This window comes from Aptenodytes forsteri, unplaced genomic scaffold (genome assembly GCF_000699145.1).
Source record: "Aptenodytes forsteri isolate BGI_AS27 unplaced genomic scaffold, ASM69914v1 Scaffold111, whole genome shotgun sequence".
Lineage (NCBI taxonomy): Eukaryota > Metazoa > Chordata > Aves > Sphenisciformes > Spheniscidae > Aptenodytes > Aptenodytes forsteri.
The window spans coordinates 1,550,422-1,568,461 of record NW_008794710.1 but is presented as its reverse complement, the minus strand read 5'-3'; the positions used below and the strand labels follow the sequence as shown (position 1 = coordinate 1,568,461).

The 18,040-nt window shown below is 40.5% G+C and overlaps 1 protein-coding gene across 2 annotated transcripts in view; it reads left to right on the top strand.

The window, feature by feature from the left end:
* STK32B (serine/threonine kinase 32B) overlaps positions 1-17,753 on the top strand; it is a 161,652-nt gene extending 143,899 nt beyond the window's left edge. For both annotated transcript variants that reach the window (XM_019470628.1, XM_019470627.1), the window contains one exon: positions 17,615-17,753. In XM_019470628.1, coding sequence (XP_019326173.1) covers positions 17,615-17,753 — 139 coding nt within the window. The remainder of the gene's footprint in view (positions 1-17,614) is intronic.
* The last annotated feature ends 287 nt before the right edge of the window (positions 17,754-18,040 follow it).

Sequence of the window (18,040 nt, the reverse complement as noted above, 5' to 3'; positions counted from 1 at the left end):
GACCTAACGAGATCCCTGTACTCTTCTTGAGTTGCCTGCCCCTTCTTCCACAAGTGGTAAACTCTCCTTTTTTTCCTGAGTCCCAGCAAGACCTTGCCGTTCAGCCAGGCCGGTCGTCTTCCCCGCCCATTCTTCTTACGGCGTACAGGGATAGCCTGCTCCTGCGCCTTTAAGACTTCCTTCTTGAAGATCGTCCAGCCTTCCTGGACCCCTTTGCCCTTCAGGACCGTCTCCCATGGGACTCTCTCAACCAATGTCCTGAACAGGCCAAAGTCTGGCCTCCGGAAGTCCATGGTTGTGGTTTTGTTGGCCCCCCTCCTTACTTCACCAAGAATCAAGAATTCATTCATTTCGTGGTCGCTAAGCCCAAGACGGCCTCCGACCACCACATCTCCCACCAGTCCTTCTCTGTCTGTAAACAGCAGGTCGAGCGAGGCACCTCCCCTGGTAGGCTCACTTACCAGCTGTGTCAGGAAGTTGTCTTCCAGTTGTCTTCTTAGTTGCAGAATATGATCTGAAGTTGATTTCAGGGACTTGTTTGGCTCCTTTTGCTGACAAATGATTTTTTCTGTTTTTAAATCGATTTCTACAGATAGATGCTTTTTTATATCTAGAAATGCAGCACCAAATATTCTGCAGTATCCGAATGTGTATTCCTATAGACTTGTCAGCAATTTTTCAAGAAGTTGATCTTATTTAGAAGCTGTAGGCTATATTTTCAATTTCTTGGGGGGGCGGGGGGAGAAAGATTGTACAGATAAAGCCACACTGTTTGTTTGTAGCTTTATTAAAACACTGAGCACAAATTATTTTGCTATTTTTGTGCCATTACCACTAAATGAATATTCATGTACATCTACATCTGTTTATGAATGTCCAAAACATGAAACAGCCAAAAATGAAGAAATAAAATTCAATATTTTCCTGTAGTGGAATCACATTTCTCACCCTTTATGATTCCTGAGCCTCTTCCTCTCCTTGAAAGATGTCTTTAATCTTAAAGAGGTGAGCAAACAAAGAACAGTGGAGAAAACACAGGAAATATCTGCTCCTCAGGCAGAATAATCCTTCAGTTAGATGCTTCGCAAACTTCTCATCGAAATTATCAGCCTGCTAATGAAAGTAAAATCATAGAACCAAATTTTACGGAGCAGAATATGTATTTCATATATACAATGTATGTGAAAATGGGTTAGAATTCTGCAGAGCTAGTTTAATAAATGGGATGAAGGGATGAACAAAATATCCATATTTTTAACAATTCTAGTGGAAATTTTAAAAAACTTACTAATGATTTTGAAGTTGGAGGGTTTTTTACTTAATACTAATGTCCTGCAGTAGCATTGCTATGATATTCAGCTGTCTAGTCCCCACTGATCTGAACAGGCTTGCCCCTTTCCTAAGCTACTGGTACACCTTATTTCTCTTCTCAGTATTTGTTCGATGCAACCACACTAAAAAATTCTGCCACAAATTGAAGCAGTCAGATGGATGCTGCACATTTCCCTCTCTTTTTCTACTATATTTCTTACTGTTTGGCCATACCTAGTTCTTTCCTAAAAAGTACTGAACAGCTCTAGGTGAACAGACAGCTCCCTCTTCCCAGAATAAACAGCAAAAGTAGAGGGAGCATATTTTAGGCGTATTAAGATGCTTAAAAACATGTTGTCTGATTTTGTCCATATCATAGGTGAAAAGCTTAATTAATATTCTCTGCTTTTTTTTATAAGATCAACTTTATTATCTCTCTCTTTGTAGTTCCTTTTCTTTCCTTTCAATTGTCTTTTCAGATTCAAATCCAGAGTCCCTGAGTGCTCTCTTTCATTTCAATTTGATTGGAATTGAATATTGTCCTGGTTTCTGCTGGGATAGAGTTAATTTTCTTCCTAGTAGCTGCCATAGTGCTGTGTTTTGGATTTAGCATGAGAGTAATGTGATAACACACTGATGTTTTAGTTGTTGCTAAGCAGTGTTTATACTAAGTCAAGGACTTTTCAGCTTCCCATACTCTGCCAGTGAAGAGGGGCACAAAAAGCTGGGAGGGGGCACAGCCAGGACAGCTGACCCAAACTGGCCAAAGGGATATTCCATACCATGTGATGTCATGCTCAGTATATGAGCTGGGGTCAGTTGGCCGGGGAGCTGTGATCGCTGCTCAGTGACTAGGCATTGGGCGGTGGGCGGTTGCATCACTTGTTTCTCCTGGGTTTTGTTCCTCTCTCTTTTGTTATTGTCCTTTTCATTACAAATTATTAATACTATTTTATTTTATTTCAAAGCAGACTTCCCTGTGGGACGGGTCCGGTCGGCATATCGGGCCCTCTGTTCCCCTCAGAAGGGAATCGCCTATGACAATTTTTCATTTCTGCTGTGGCATATCCTCCTCTCTTCTGACATTTCCAGACTTCCCAAACCAACGAGTGCATTGGGGTCACATTAGCACAATAGCACAATACCTCATTGAATCTAATTTTCTTAATAGGTATTTTATGTCACTTAGTGTCTCTGGAGATATTTATATTATCATAATCCCCATAATATTTGAATGCTTTTTGGATGAGGCTACCGCACAACTTTTCTTTTCTTGCCGCTTCTGCTGACCTTAATTCAGTTTAAATCCATCTCTTTCTGATCATTTCAAGTGGTTGCACTGCTCTTTACTGATCTCTTTCTTGTCCCTTTTGTAATGGATATATCTGCTTTTGGAGATTGCTCCTGCAATCTCACCTAATTAGAAAGATGCCTTTCTGAACATGATTAAACCTAGCTTGTTTTGGGGCACTAGTAACTGCTGCTTGGTCACACAAACCATTTCATTTCTGCCTTTGATTCCTGCTCTTTATTACTGACTTAGAATTACCAGTCCAAATGTGACTCTTTTCTTAGTGAGCCAAGCTGCCTAAAGATTTGAGCATAACAGGTCCAAGCTGGTTATTTTTCTGTAGGCATACCTTCAAATTCACTTTCTTTGAGAAAAGAGTGGTCATACAAAAGCCATCGTTTCAATAATGTGTTCCCTTCACAGTTTCATAGAGGAAACAAAAAAGCGGCTAATGAGGAACCTCAATTTCCAACCTTCTAGAAAAATGGCCACATTTTTCCCAGGCAAGTAACTGTATCATTGCAGTGGCTACACTTCACCAAATGAACATCCAACTTCAGGAATGAAAGTTTGTGTGGGACTGCATATATCAGAGCATTCTCTGTGCTGAAATGTGGTCCTGGAAGGACCTGGAAGTATCAGGATAACAGATGCAGATCCTCAGCACTGCAGGCCAGCAATTCTTTTCCATTTACAGAAAGCTAAACACAAATACACGTCATGAAAACTAATCAAAATTCATAGGCAGAGAAAAGAAAAATACATCTTCATTTGTGCATCTCAGAATTTGGAGAGGAACCAAAAATGTATGATTCTGAGCACTATGTAAGATTATTTTTTTAATAGGTTACGTGGGAAAAATCGTATCTATAATAAATGAAGGCTGCCTAATAGGTCATGACTGTTCAGTGACCATAGGGGATTATCTTCATGATTTCCCTTCATCTCTCCTCATGTTCTAAACTAGCATAAATTCTCACTTGTTTGGAGTCTCCATAAATTAAGAATGAGTCATGAAGACTGAACTCTTCATTTTGTTTTAGGAAAGCATTTTGGGGCCAGTTGCTGAAGCAATGCAGAAACAAGCCAGTAATGATATAACACGATTATTGCCAGTCATTCTGTTACTTTGTGCATCTGTTGAATATATTCATAAATGAGTTGGAAAGGGAGATGAATGGTGAGGTGACAAAGTCCACTTATGATACCAGAGTAGTCAAAACTAAACCTGACTGCAAAGAGCTGCAGTAAATAATGATAGTCATGGTTCTGAGTTGCAGGGTAATAAAAAATGGCAGTTGAAATTCAGTACTGATAAATGCAAATATGTTAGGAAGAAAATAATCTAAACTTTACCTTTAGGACAATAGACTCTAAATTAGCTTCAGTTATGACGGAGAGAGATTTTTAAAAGACTGGATAGCACAATGCTTAGTGGACAACTGAAAGGTGTTAATATGCTCAAAATTGCAAAGAAAGCTATAGAGAAATGAACATCAGGATGTTATTGTGTGTCTACATATATATGTTCATATATATACATCTGCATCTTCCATTCTGTGTACAGTTCTGCTTCCTTATCTCAAAAAAGATACATAGGACTTGGAATGGTTACAAAAAAAGAAAAACAGGATTGACCAGGGGTGTGGCATGGCTCACGCTGAAGGATTTCATAGACTTGAACTAGTTTAAACTCAGAGAAGAGGCAACTGAAAAAACAGAAATGGGCTAAATAATAATATGTTACGAAACCTATTGAGAAGATGACTGAGCGATGATTATTCACTCTTTCTGGTAACTCAGGGTCACAAAGTTATCAGGCTGCAGGTTTAAAAGAAAACAAACCACGCCTTTCTGTGTAATGCAGCACGTTGCCGAGTGGTGTTCTGGATGCTAAACTTATGAAAAGATTCAGAAAAGGATTAGAGAAATTCATGGAGAAAGATCCATCAGGGTCCTTCAGACATGTGACCCCAATGCACTCGTTGGTTTGGGAAGTCTGGAAATGTCAGAAGAGAGGAGGATATGCCACAGCAGACTTTTGTCTTCATTTGGCTTGTTCTTTGACAGCGTCCACTAGTGTCTGAAGTGGGCCACTATGAGAGGTGGGAATCTGTGTTAGATGGAATGGCTGGGTATGTGCTTTTACGCTTTCTCATCTTCATATAGAGTCTTCATAATAGCACAAGGGTTGCACTGTAAAATGTACATATATATGTATATGTATGCATATATGCAAGTGTGTGTGTATATATATCTCCTTTTTGGAAATAGGGAAAGAAAAGCAGACTTAGGGCAGTAAGACATTTAGGTAAGATTCAGATTGTCCCTTGCTGTGTTTCAGAGGAGTCAGGCGCCCATCCCCAGGGAAGACCTCAGCATTGTGAAACCCAGCTGGAGATAATTCTCCTGTGTCCCACCTGGGGCATAATACATACTCCTGTTGTGGATGCACCTTAGTGACTAGCCTAGATGGCTCAATATTCAATACAGTGATTTCTGTGGGTGCCTGTGTCAGGCACCCACCTTCCCCATGCATTGTGTAGGGAGGTTTGGTGATCAACTAAAGGCTGCGAATTACGCTGTGCGATCACAAGTGAACTACCAGCTAAGTGTCCTTTGGGGGGGTCCATCCTTCAGGGAAAGAAAGAGCTGCATGGTTAACTAGACTTCTTGTGAATCTAAGTTTTGGACTTTGGCAGAGAAATCTTACATGAGGAACAGGTGGAGAGAGATGAGCCAGCAGAGAGGTCAGTTGTAGGCTGCGGTTGCTCCCTGGAAACTCGCAGACTCTGATTCCTGGAAGCCTGCTGCTGCGAGAAGGGTAGGGCTGAACCAGCCTCCTCCCAGACACTTACTCCAGTCTGAGAATGTTTATTGTCAGGTCCCAATAATCAGGCAGAGCCAGACTGGCTTTCCACATACCTTAATTCTTAAATTATTGATTGTACAGGTCCCATGGAGCTGCAGTTTCATTAAGGAAATTGGCGCTGTTACGCAAATAGGTTGTCACAGCTAATATTTTCCTCGCTCAGCTCTGATCCAGGATCCTCTTCTCAACACCAGGGGAGAGGCATGAAAAGGAAAGATGGGATTGAATGGCCACGTTTTGGTGATGGCTGGCTGCCCTTTTGTCCAGTCCTGCTTTGCTGTAGCAATCTGGCACACCGGTTCACTGCCACAGAGCTGCAGACATGTGCATCACCATCACTGCAGAGGCAGCAGGCATTTCACGGGCGTCACATTATTATTTGTCTTTAAATTCTCAGTCTGTTAGCAAAATTATGCTTATTGCTGTGATCTGCTGTCTGTTAACAGGCCTCTTCACTCCAGCTCCTCTGTATAATCTTTCTGCCTGAGGTCCAGGGTCTCGGTGGGGATGGCAGTGGCAGAGAATATGTTTCTAGTAAAGTAGATCTAACTCTAGATGCAGACAAAGAATTGTCCTTCTCCCCATATGTTTCATTTGGACATGACCCAAAGGATGACTTTACCTTGAAACTTTCACCAGAAGAATAAAGGAAGAGAACACGTCAAAGCAGCTCCTGCGTTCTATCTATCTGCTGACAGCTTTACAAAAGGCTGAGCCTGCATCCTTCAGGATACATACCAAAGGCAGGCTAGGAAACGAGTGTCTTCCTTGAGAATGAGTTTTGGCCCACACTGCTGAGAAATATCCTTATTCATGGGCAAGTGCCTGTAGTTTTTAAACTGGATTCTGGCTAACTGGAAAGAAAATTTTCTTCCTGTGGTCCCACAAAGTCTTATAACCAATACATTACTGGGAAATTTCATAGCTGCTTTCCTGTTGCTTGTACATGTGGATCTACAGATGTGTCTAAACTAGAAAAACAAGTTCACATTTGAAAATGCGGCTGAACAAGACAGATATTGTTGAGGATGCACCTGGTCTTGGACAGACAATAACCCACTTCTAAGAGACACCTATTTTACTAGTCTGAACGTAGCTTTATTGTCAGTGTTAATTGGTTGGTTTAGTCTCATTTTCTTCAGTGGCTGCATATCATTTGCTGTTTTCATTTATTTACTTCATCTCTTCACTCTTATTTTGCTTTATCAATTCCCAGGGTAAACCTGAGATCTCAAGACATTGCAGGTCAACATGCTACAGCATCCAGTATAATTTATCACTTGACTTCCACATACCAGTATTTCACATGTCACTCACGCTGTATGTGCACCTGAACCCATTATGCTTGATTATAAATTGCTGGTTGATAGAAAATTATATTCACAGGCATTTACTGAGTGTAATTACTCAGCAGGAACTATCAAACTGAATCAATTACCCATGGTGTAAGCATATTTCCCCAAGGATTTTTGGAAAAGGTGGGAGTAAATGTCATGAGTGTCAGTGGTACCAGAAGACATCTGTGCTACATGGGAATACTTCCTCCAAAATTTTACTTTTCACATTCAGCTGTAATAAAGCATAACTTTTAGTCTGTGCCTCAGTCATTTAAATTTAAATGGAGTTAAAACAGAGTTATTTGAATGATTACATGGTAATCTACTGAGCTATCAAAACACATACTTCACAGTGTATTAGGAAAACATACCTGAGATTATCACTGTTTCCATCGAAGCAGTCAGTACTAAGAGTACATGTTTGGGGTCAAAGACAGACTGAGTTAAATCTTGGTTAGATGCAGAACAACTACCCCAAAGGGTGTATGCAAGATTTTCAAAGGTGTCTGAAATAAATGGGAATTAGATGACAAAGTATTTTTCAAGATATAGCCCAAGTCATGCAGAAAAGCCACTGCTGGCAGACCCAGAGCCTGAATATGCTATAGGCATGTCTGCATGGATGAACAGGCGATTGCACCCCTGTGCTCCTCGGTGACTTCATTACCCAGCTCTTGGCAGTGTTTATCAGCATGTGCTATGTACCAGGCTGATGGGACTATTCAATTTCTGCACGCCTGAACAGTGTGGGTGTAAATTAGCTCTAATCCAGAAGCAAATTGGCTCTGCTAAGCAGTGCAGTGTGTGGTGAGCTTATACAGCTGCTAGACAGGAAGGGACTTGAATCTGTGGTAAGGTATCTCTATTTTTCTAGAGATGCAACAACTGTTTTCCTTTAAACTAATCAATTTAAAATTCATTTATTTAGTTTAAGCTCCTTTAGTAGTCAGCGAGGAGAGACTTGTATCTCCCAAGGTTGATCTGTGACACATATATTGGATAACTTAGACTGGAACTAATTATTCTATGTTAGTGCCTCTATCTATTTTGTAGAGAGAGCCTGAACTAATCTTTCCATTGTCTCTAGTTAGCCGGCATAAAATCCATCCCACAGTTGTGGTCTCAGTTCATTTCTGCAAAACTAAATGCCTAGCTGCCAGTCCAACAGGCACAGGTCACCTGTGGTCTGCTGTTGTGTCTGCCTGCTCTCTCTGAGTGACAGGTAATCAAGAGCATCTCATATGGCACCAAACACCACTTGTGGGGCAACTGTATTTGAGCCATATGTACCTAACCATAGGGGCAGGAGGCCAAGAACAAGCAAGTTGTAAGTGTAAACATTATCAAGGAAGAGCTTAAGATTCATGACATCCACTCTTGCTAGTCATTTGATGAGGTTATTACTTGGACCAGGTCTCCCAAAATATATACCTGCTACCACACAAATACACAGTAGCGTTATCTTTCATTTAAAGCTGCTCTGTACATGTTGTTCTCTAGAGCGGGGCAGGGAGAGAAATTATCTGAGCTTACAGACTGTAATTTTCAGTTTGGAGTTGTGTGACTCAGCGCTAACGTTGCTGAGTGATAAGTGTTGAGTCTGCTCCAGTCGGTCCTAAAGTCTGCCCTGGTCTGCCCCAAGCCTCCTCTGGCGCAGAGCAAGATTGTGCCTTCCTTGTTTCCTTGAAAATATTTAGCAAATTCATACACCTTTCAGTGATTTCTGTTTTCCTGAAAGCACTACTGAGATCACTCTGTGCACAAGCTAAAGAAAAGCAAAGCCCACTATTAACTCTGCCATGGTTACTGCTCCTCTGTTAGCTGTAAAGAGGGTTTTTTAATAAAAAGAACATTAGCTATATACAGATGTCTTTGGAGATAGTTTTAATTACCTAAATAATTAGTTAGTTTAATTAATTAGATCTCCACAGTTGGGATTCTTTTGACTCCTTCCTCATTTTTCAAGTGTTTAACTCTCCTTCCATTTCTACTCTTTTTTTCTTATTCTACATTTTTCACCTTCATTGTTTTTTTCTGCCTATTTTTTAAAGGCAGAATATAGGAAATCTTCCGTACTGCTCAGTTGTTGGCATGGTCCCTGGCATAATTTTTCCCAGGCCAAAATCACTCTCTGAAGCAATTCCCTTCATGTTTCAGAGGTTAGCATAGACAAAAGGCTGCCTAATAGGCAGCTGGAATACCACTCTGGTTTGAAGATTAGAGAGCTTAGCCATAAGGATGCAAGCCAGCCTGTGCCACTTAGCTTCCAGGCATCAATCCCCGCACCATTTTATCATCTGCTGCGAATGTAACTGATGCCTAAATACAGAAATGACATTCCCACGCAGAACTTTATTTGCTGCCTGTCATGAGAGCACTCCTGGGTACCGCTGGCGAATGGGAAGTGGATGAATAGTTTGGCAGACGTTCAGGTTATCAAGTAACTTAATCTTATGCAGGATTATTGTATCAATTAGTTCTGACATATGTTGCTATGAAATCAGAGCACTTTTCAAATTGGGGAATGTCGCAGAATGTGGCCAGAGACTTACCTCTATTCATGTGTCCTAATCATACGCCAACTCCTCACCCTGCACCCTGCTTTCCTTGGGAAGCAAACCTGAGCATGAAAGGGCAAGATGGGTTCTGCAGCTCACACCAACAGGATGTAGAAAATCCAGGAGTATTGTATTTGTTCTTTTTTGTTAGTACATTTCCTTAATTTTTACACTGAGCAAAGGTTAGTTCTTCTTTATGGATGGAGTGTAAAATAAGCAAATTTCCTGAAGTTCTGATCAACTCATCAACTTATTTTTGTTAACGTTTTAAAAAAGAAAGGAAATACAGGAGTTTTCACTCCTGATATATTTGGTGGCTATTTTGTTTTGAAAAGTAAAAATACTCTTCCCAAATATGCTTATTCAGTTAAAAATAACCTGATCACGATGCTTTGCTCACTTTTTCTTCTTTATTTTACCTTTTCACTAAAAAAAGTAGTTGAATGAAAACCTGGCAGATCAGAACTAGTAAGCAGAATAATGGAGATATAGAGAAAGAGTAACGCTCATTTACAATTGTAAAATACTGCCAGCTTCTTCAATTTTTACAAAAATAGAACACAGCAAGAACCCATTTATAAGAGAAACCTTTAAAAATGCAGGCAGAAAATTATTAAGTGTCCGTGTATCAAACTCAATTCTTATTCCCCACAGTGGAGCCACATGACAAGCCAAGCTGCTTATTGTCCCAGAAATCATGCTCAGTTATCAATATTTCTACAATCATTGCCTGCAATTGATGTTAAAATGATGGCAGAAAAATAATGGGGGAAGTTTTCAAAGTGGAGTATAAGATGCACATGCATATAACCCATTATTTTTGAAAAGACGTGTGCACACTGCAGGACCTACATATCACTGCGAAAAAATTGCCCTGATTTTGTAGTTATGTGCACTTTTACTGATGTGCATGAGCTCCTATAAAGCTTAAATAAGAGATTTTACAAAAATAAGGTTTTGTATGAGCTTGGGGAAGTGACTCTGTTTTTCTGGCTAAAGCATGAAAGATTGTGGTGCTATGAACATTTTTACTCAGTGTCAAACCAACGGAACAGAGTTTTTTTGGGGCTGCTGGCTGAGCTGATCCAGAAAATGAGCTGGTATGACCAACATTGTTCGATTTCACCTGTCTACCACCTACTTACCACTGAACACTCATTATTTAGGTTGGAGAGGTAAACAAAAACATGTGTCTTCTCATGATGGTTATGCAGATATGTGAAGTTCAAGCTACCCAGCAGCTTTCTGTTCATACTTTCTATCACACTCCAGGTTACCAATACCAAGGGTGATGCTGGACTTTGAGGCGACAGCGTGAGTCCGTTTGAGTCTTCACAGTCCAAATCCTTCTGTTCTTTCTCAGAACAAGTTTCTCTGCATAAATCATTCCAAAATGTGAAGAACACAAGGATATACTCTGTACTTGTTCCACAAGGAGGAAATAAGCCAGTCTTATTGCCACAGTTAGACTCCAAAGTCCCACTAAGTCTTTCTTTTTACACCTTTTGACTGGAAATAAAGGCTCTAGAGTGCTACAAATTTACCAAAATGTTTGAGTTGAAAGTTTCATCTTTGTTTCATATGTAACCGAGCAGGGAATCCAGTTCTGATGAGGGATACAACCAGCCACTAACTATCTCCATCTCTTTAGAAAGCAAATTCTGGACCATTTGGTAAAATAGTGCTTAGTTATCATCAAGACAGATTAGTTGTCATCAGGGACAGGCAGTGGTGGGGTGGGGAGAGTTAAAGCCCCACCACCACCACCTTGAGGAAGCAGATGTGTTCACCCAGGCATTTTTTGCTTGTGTTTGTGTACAAATTTTGATGTATCATTACCGCACTGAATAAAAACTAAAATTAAAAACAAATAGTGGGCAATAGCAGTGGGCACCAAACTGACACCTTGCCTGCCCTCAGGGCCAAGATGTCTCATTGGTGGGGTGGGGAGAGTAAAAGCACCACCACCACCACCTTGAGGAAGCAGATGTGTTCACCCAGGCATTTTTTGCTTGTGTTTGTGTACAAATTTTGATGTATCATTACCGCACTGAATAAAAACTAAAATTAAAAACAAATAGTGGGCAATAGCAGTGGGCACCAAACTGACACCTTGCCTGCCCTCAGGGCCAAGATGTCTCACTATCACAAGATGCCTTGGCTATCTACAACTAGCCACTATCTTGCCTAGACATGCTGGGTATTCCCAGCTCTGCAAGTATCCCTGTGAGATATTGCTACAGTAGGGCCTCTCATGCTTTACGGAGTCCACCTTTACGGCATTATAACACTCTGTAAAAATTATTTTTAGTTTGGCTGGAATTTTTACAACTTCAGCATATCCAGCAATTTTAGTTACATGGCATAACTTCCACATTTCTATTTCCTATGACCAGGACATAACAAAACAATGCCTATGTCTGTCACTTTCTGGCTTCTTCTAACTCCTTTACAAAATTTCATTGCTAGATCTTCTCTATTGAGAATGAAAAGTTTTTAGTGCAATATTTTGAGAGAATAATATCTTTCAAAGAGTCCATATTTATCAACTGATATTCTAAAAATATAGTAATTGGACATAAGGGTCTTTATTGTTTTTCTGAAATCCCCCTCGTAACTTCTGTATCTGTGCTCCAGTAGACAAACCACAGTGACATGCAGAGAGACATGTAGCTGAAATAGTCCCTTTCTGAGCACAGCCATTCCCCATGATAGATCAGTTATTTTTTCCTCCTGATTCGGACATGTTTGTAATTAACCTTCTAGCAAGGCCATCTGGACAAGACATCAGCGTTACTTATGTGTAGCTGCTAAATCATAGAACTGAGGTGGGTTTGTAACTATTTAGCAAGCTGTCCCCCAGGATTCATGAATTTGAAGAACTAGCATAGACATGCCGGGTCTGTTCTGACCTCAGACCCCCTTCCTTGTAAAGAATAACTGGGATAAATGTTCCACAGATTTATCTACTCCTCAGGGCTTCTTTCAAGGGATGTAAAAGTTTCCATTAATAGAACTTTTTTCCTGCAATAAATCTACAGCTCCTAAAGCTCATCTTATTATGCCCACCTTTTCCCCAAACCAAAAGCAAAAGCATCTGTTTCTCCAGCAAAGTATTTGAAATATCAATAGGCCAAGGTAAAATGCTAAATCTAGAAATGGGAAAGTAAATTCCACTGCCCACTCAGACCATTTTCTTTCCTCCACACCCAGGACACCGGGTTTGCAACACTGGCAAACTCACCTGCAAATTTTCTGTAATAAAAAGAGTGTCTTGTAGGACATGGTATGTGTGGGATTCTCAGAAAAGTGGTAGTTCTGCCAGGTTTGAACACTCTTTTTGTCGGTAGAAATTCTATCCTCGATGGTTGCTGAGTGTGTGCCCACTGCTTGAAACACCTCGCATTTCTGAGGCTTCAGTTTCACACTGACAGCATGGCAAGACCCATTGGTCAGTACCTCAGCTGCACAAAGGTGTTATCGTGCACCGAGGTATTGCCTGGCCAGAACAAACAGACAAGAGTGACAGGCAGTGTAAAAGCCTCCATACAGCTCTCAAACAGAGCAGCTACATTTTGTAAACCTGATGACACTGGTCTATATTGCTATAGGGTTTTTTGGACCAACAATTTTTCCCTGTCCTTTGAATGCCCTTCCACTGACAAATATCTGATTCAAGATCCAGCATTGGAAATCAATGCTGCAGGAGCTCTACTATAATATCTGAGTGTTTAGGATAATAAGAGTCTTAAAAACCTTTCCATAGCTCACACAGATACTTTCTCTTTACCAGAAATACTGATGAAGCCCAAGACTTGACTGAAGGGTCAGTTACTTTTTCTGATGCTTTCCTGTAGTGGTTGGTACAGCCTCTTTCTTCCTCACTGCTGGAGAGGAGGTTGTTCAATGCTCAGTGTCACGCACTATCAATATTACACGGATCAATGGTGAAGGGAAGGAAAACTCAGCTTATCTCTTTGTTGGTTCAGCAGAACCACTCTTAATTCCCAGCATAACTGCCTCTGAGACTATTTATGTATTTGTACAGAATTGTCATGGAATAAATGTAATAGAGACTGTTCAAACTCATTTTCATCCTCTTTTCCCTGCAGGGTTTTTTTTTTCCGTATGACTATCCACTAGAACCACTTGTTCACTTTTTTCACCCGCAGCTGGCCATATTACAATTTATTCTGAGTAAATGGCATTCAGCAAAGGAACAGCTACCTGGTTCAGATCCACAACTAAGTCCCCATCAAGCCATTCATTCTCCCTGAGCCTTTATCGAGTTATCACAGCCTGTAGCTGCGTCGGCTTAAAGGCAAGATAAGTCATTCACTGGAAAGCAGTTTCCTACAAATGATTTATTGCACTGATGCCATTTTTAAACAGAATGGCCCCGACTGCATTTATTTTGCCATGATTACAGGAACCGTGTCGAAGTACCCATGTTTTTGAAAAGCTGAGAACATCTGATGGAAAAGTGTTCCAGCTCTGGCACCAAGGAATCAAGAATGCACAAACAAGGGATAAATTTCACTTCTGCAACTGTCCAACATTTTAGCTGAAGAGACTGTTTGTTCATACACAGCTGCTGTGGTGAGATTTGTTTAGGTCTTGACCTGAGCCTATTTGCAGTTTGGAGCTAGGTTGAAATACAGACCAATTGCCTTATTTTTGCTGAAATTGCAGTGGTTTGGGAGGAGGCCTTTGTCTCTTAGCAAATCTGAAATTTTGACAGTCATGTTGAATCTGCAACTTTTCGTCCTTTTTCATTGAGCTTATCCTACCAAGGAGCCTAAAGACAAACTTTCAATATTTTTCTTCACCTACTGAACAAAGCTGAGCTGTAAGTTCTTTCCTGATGGTCCCCAAGTTTGCTACTGGGTTTCATTAGGTGTTTCTGATATTCACTCTGGCCTGCCATAGTTGTAGCAGTCTTTTTTGCTTCAGTATTTTATTTTCCATGCTAGTTTTTAGCCAGTCTGCTCTCTCTACTTTTGTATTTTTATGTATTCAATAATGCATATAGGCATAATTACATATGCAGTATAATTATGTTTTGCTTGAATATATATGTCACCTTCTTTTCTTAATCATCACAGACACCAGACTCTCGTTCCCCGTTTCATTCAGGCCTGTGAGGCACAGAGCAGTACTTAGAGGCACAAAGCTCAGCTTCCATCGTTCTCTGCAGCAGCTGCCTCAACATCTGATGTGCAACTACAAGCAAAGTCCCACGTTGCTTGGCATGTTCCTGCTCATTGCATCCTTTGCCTAATCAGGAGCTGCAAGTACAAGCCTATGCATGCTCTGTCACCAGTTTATCCAGAAAAATCTCCTGCAGACCTGGGTTTGATAAGAACGCAAGGTTTCATCAGTCCAGGCACGGCTTCAATGTTCTTTTTGTTTCTATTTCTTAGCCACAACTTACCCAGCTCAGATTTATGACTAGCTCCAAACCATGTGAGTTTTCTGGACAAATATAATTCCCCCTCAGCTTCACCCCTACATTGTCTCCACTTGTCAAGAGAGAAGTTGAGGCACAGAAAAGGGCTGTAATTTGCCCAAAGGGTGACAGAGGTAGAAACAGAATCAGCATCTCCTGATTCTGAGTCCAATTCCCCAGACCCCAGGACACACTGGTAAGTAGGTGTTAGCATGCCCATTATAGCCCCTTATAGTGAAGTCTTTAACGTAATTTTAATCACTGAATAAAGTGATTGATAAATTATTAAACATTTAAATAACAGTTAACTTTTTACTACATCATCAGGTTAATAACCTATTGTTTATTTTGATAGTTTGTAAATATGGATAGTGAATCTAGATACAGAAACAGAAAATGTCTGAAAAGGGAATACAATGAAGCACTGCTGAAACAATGTATTTCTTTAGCACTTCCAAACCCCCATAATCTAACTATGGTTCAATAATAGACCTGGGGAGTAGGGACAGGATAAAAGAAAATAAATGGAAATCAACAATAGAAACCACCTCTGTAGAGAGTGAGCAGTTCAAGGCTGGTCAGTGGTATCTTTTCAACTCAGCATGGGCTTCATTCCTCTCCTTTCCCGCTGTCCTCCTTACATGCTGCCTTTGTGCCAGTTTGAGTGGTTTGGAAAAAAAAAAATTGGTGTTTTCCTGCTTTATGCTGTTATTGAGAGACTTCTTATTTCCCCATTAATTTTAGCAGTACAGTAAATGCCTTCTTTTTCAGCATTTTATGAACCAAGTAAATATTAAACAAATTCAGGGAGAAAGCACTTGCGTGTCTTAGACCAACGCAATGATTTCTGACATCTCCATAGAGCCAAAATGTGTCTCACTCTGCTATTTAGCAGTTTGCACAGGTCTGCAACCCACAGTTTGCAACATGAGTTTCCAAGCACTGTAGCCTTTTCTGTTGACTAAATACCTTAGTCTCACAAGGGCCAGTAGCTCAGACCCTAAGATGGTTCAAGACTTTGTCTGATTCAATTACTCTCATGGTAGTCCCCTGGATCTCTTTTGAAGCCCTTATTTTAAAAAAAAAATGCCATCACAGTTGCTGCCTTCCATTCCTTGGTGCCAAGACAGTTTCAATAATAAGTTACATACTCCATTCAACTGTGCAGAAATTATATATTTCAATTTTCTTAGAGTCCTTGGGTGAAAATTCAGTGTCGATGATTTGTCAACATTCATTTGAATGACTGGTTCTAAAGCTGTTTGACTGATGGTTTAACTGGAGATGATGGACAAATTTCTCATAAAGAAAGGAATGTCCCTAAGCTCATTTGTCAAGAACGTTGGTGAAGATAATTCATTGGCTTTTCAGCTAGGGACCCATATTTCTTGTGCTTTCCTCTAATATCTCAGTCCTCCATTGGCCTGTAGACACACTGGTAGCCTTCCTATTTCTGGTGCACTTGAAAAAATTACTATTAGGGTAAATGCATTCAGCAATTTGTTCCTCTAATCTGTTTTTTCAGTCTGTCTTAAAGTTTTTTATTTAATGTGCTGGTGTTTGTGCTCTTCTAAATTTAACCTATTTGGACAGTGTTTTCATTATTTTTACTTTAAATAGCCTCCTTTATTCTTCTGCTTATCTATGACAGCTATTTCATGTCCTTTCATGTGCTCTTCTGAGCCTTCAGTATGGCATCTCTATAGTCTTTATGCCACCTGGAAGTATTTTACCCTTTGAAACTGACCTTTTGCATTTCATTTTTGCATGCTTTTCCATTATTGAGTATTTTCTACATATTCAATGTTGCTTGCAAAGTTTTTTGGGAGTATATCATATATACCACTTATAATCAATGTAACAAAGAGCTTCTTCCATAGTGTCTCTGGTGCCAACTCTTGGTGCCTTTTTCAGGAATACATCAACAGCTGTTTCTCATTTTGAGAAAACAAACAGTCAGAGAAAAATTCCTCTAAAACAGCAGCTGTTCATGTTTTAAAAAAAAATTGGTCTCTACCTTATAGCTTCCCCATGAATCTTTAAACCCATCTTGAAAGTACTTACATTGTGTCTGTGTTTGGAGAAAAACTGAATATCACATGAATCACAGTAAAATCACAGAAGTTGATACCAGTGTTGAACAGAAATGCCGAGAAGCTTGATGATAAGACGATTGGTGGGGAGTGCAGGTGCAGCTAGGGCTGTTGCTGTTGTCTAGAAAATGATGTCAAAAGAAGATGACTTTGCAGTCTTTAAACAATGTAGGATTTTGTTGTTGTTGTTTTTCCTTGAATCCACCTAGGGGTCTTTGACAACATATGAAGTAAGAACAAGAAGAATACTGAATATACTTTCATCTCATGTTTTTTTCTCTTGTACTGGTGGAGGTTACTGATAATTTTGTAGGAGAGCAGAGGGGAGCAGCTGCTTACTGCTGTTGTGTGCCCAGTCAACAACTCTCATCAGCCTTGAGCTACCTGGAGGTTTTGTCAAGTTACAGTCTGAGCAGAGGTGCTAAAGCCAGAGAAAGCACTCTCCTCTGCTAGCTATTTATGATAGGCTTTAATGGGAGCAGTCTTTGACCGAGACCCAGCTGCACATATCTAGGAGGAAGCAATCATCAATGTTTAGAAGAAATGGCAGCCATAAAGCTCAAGGAGTTAATAGAGATCGAATGGTACAGGAATTTGTTTTATACACAGGTGTATGTGGCTATCCACAGGACAGGTAACAGCTGTCATTCTGAGACAGTTACCTGCACACGATAGCTATATCAATGTTTTTAACCTTTGGCAGATTAAGAAGACAGCAGGATCAAAGTGGACAGACTTCCAGCATGGACAGCAGAGCATCCCTTCAGAGCCACGAGAAACTCCAAGACGGACGTAACAACAATTTACTGGGACATGGCTGCACAAGAGGCTGCAGCAGCTAGTGAGCCATGGCCCCGCACACGCTTCCACCCTGGCAGGGCGAGGAAAGGTCCTCTCTGTGCATGCCTTCACCTTCGCCCCTCGGATCCCGGGACATCTGACTCCTCCAAAAGCAGGTTCCCCAGACAAGGACAAACCCACAGAGCACGCCGGCTGACACTTTCCACGTATGACCCTGCTCTTCTTCTGACTCTGCCACTGGAAAAATGACCATCAGCAACAAAATACAGTTTTATAAGTAAGTGTGACTTTCCTTTTCAAAATCCTGGAAGAAAACTTGAAACAATTC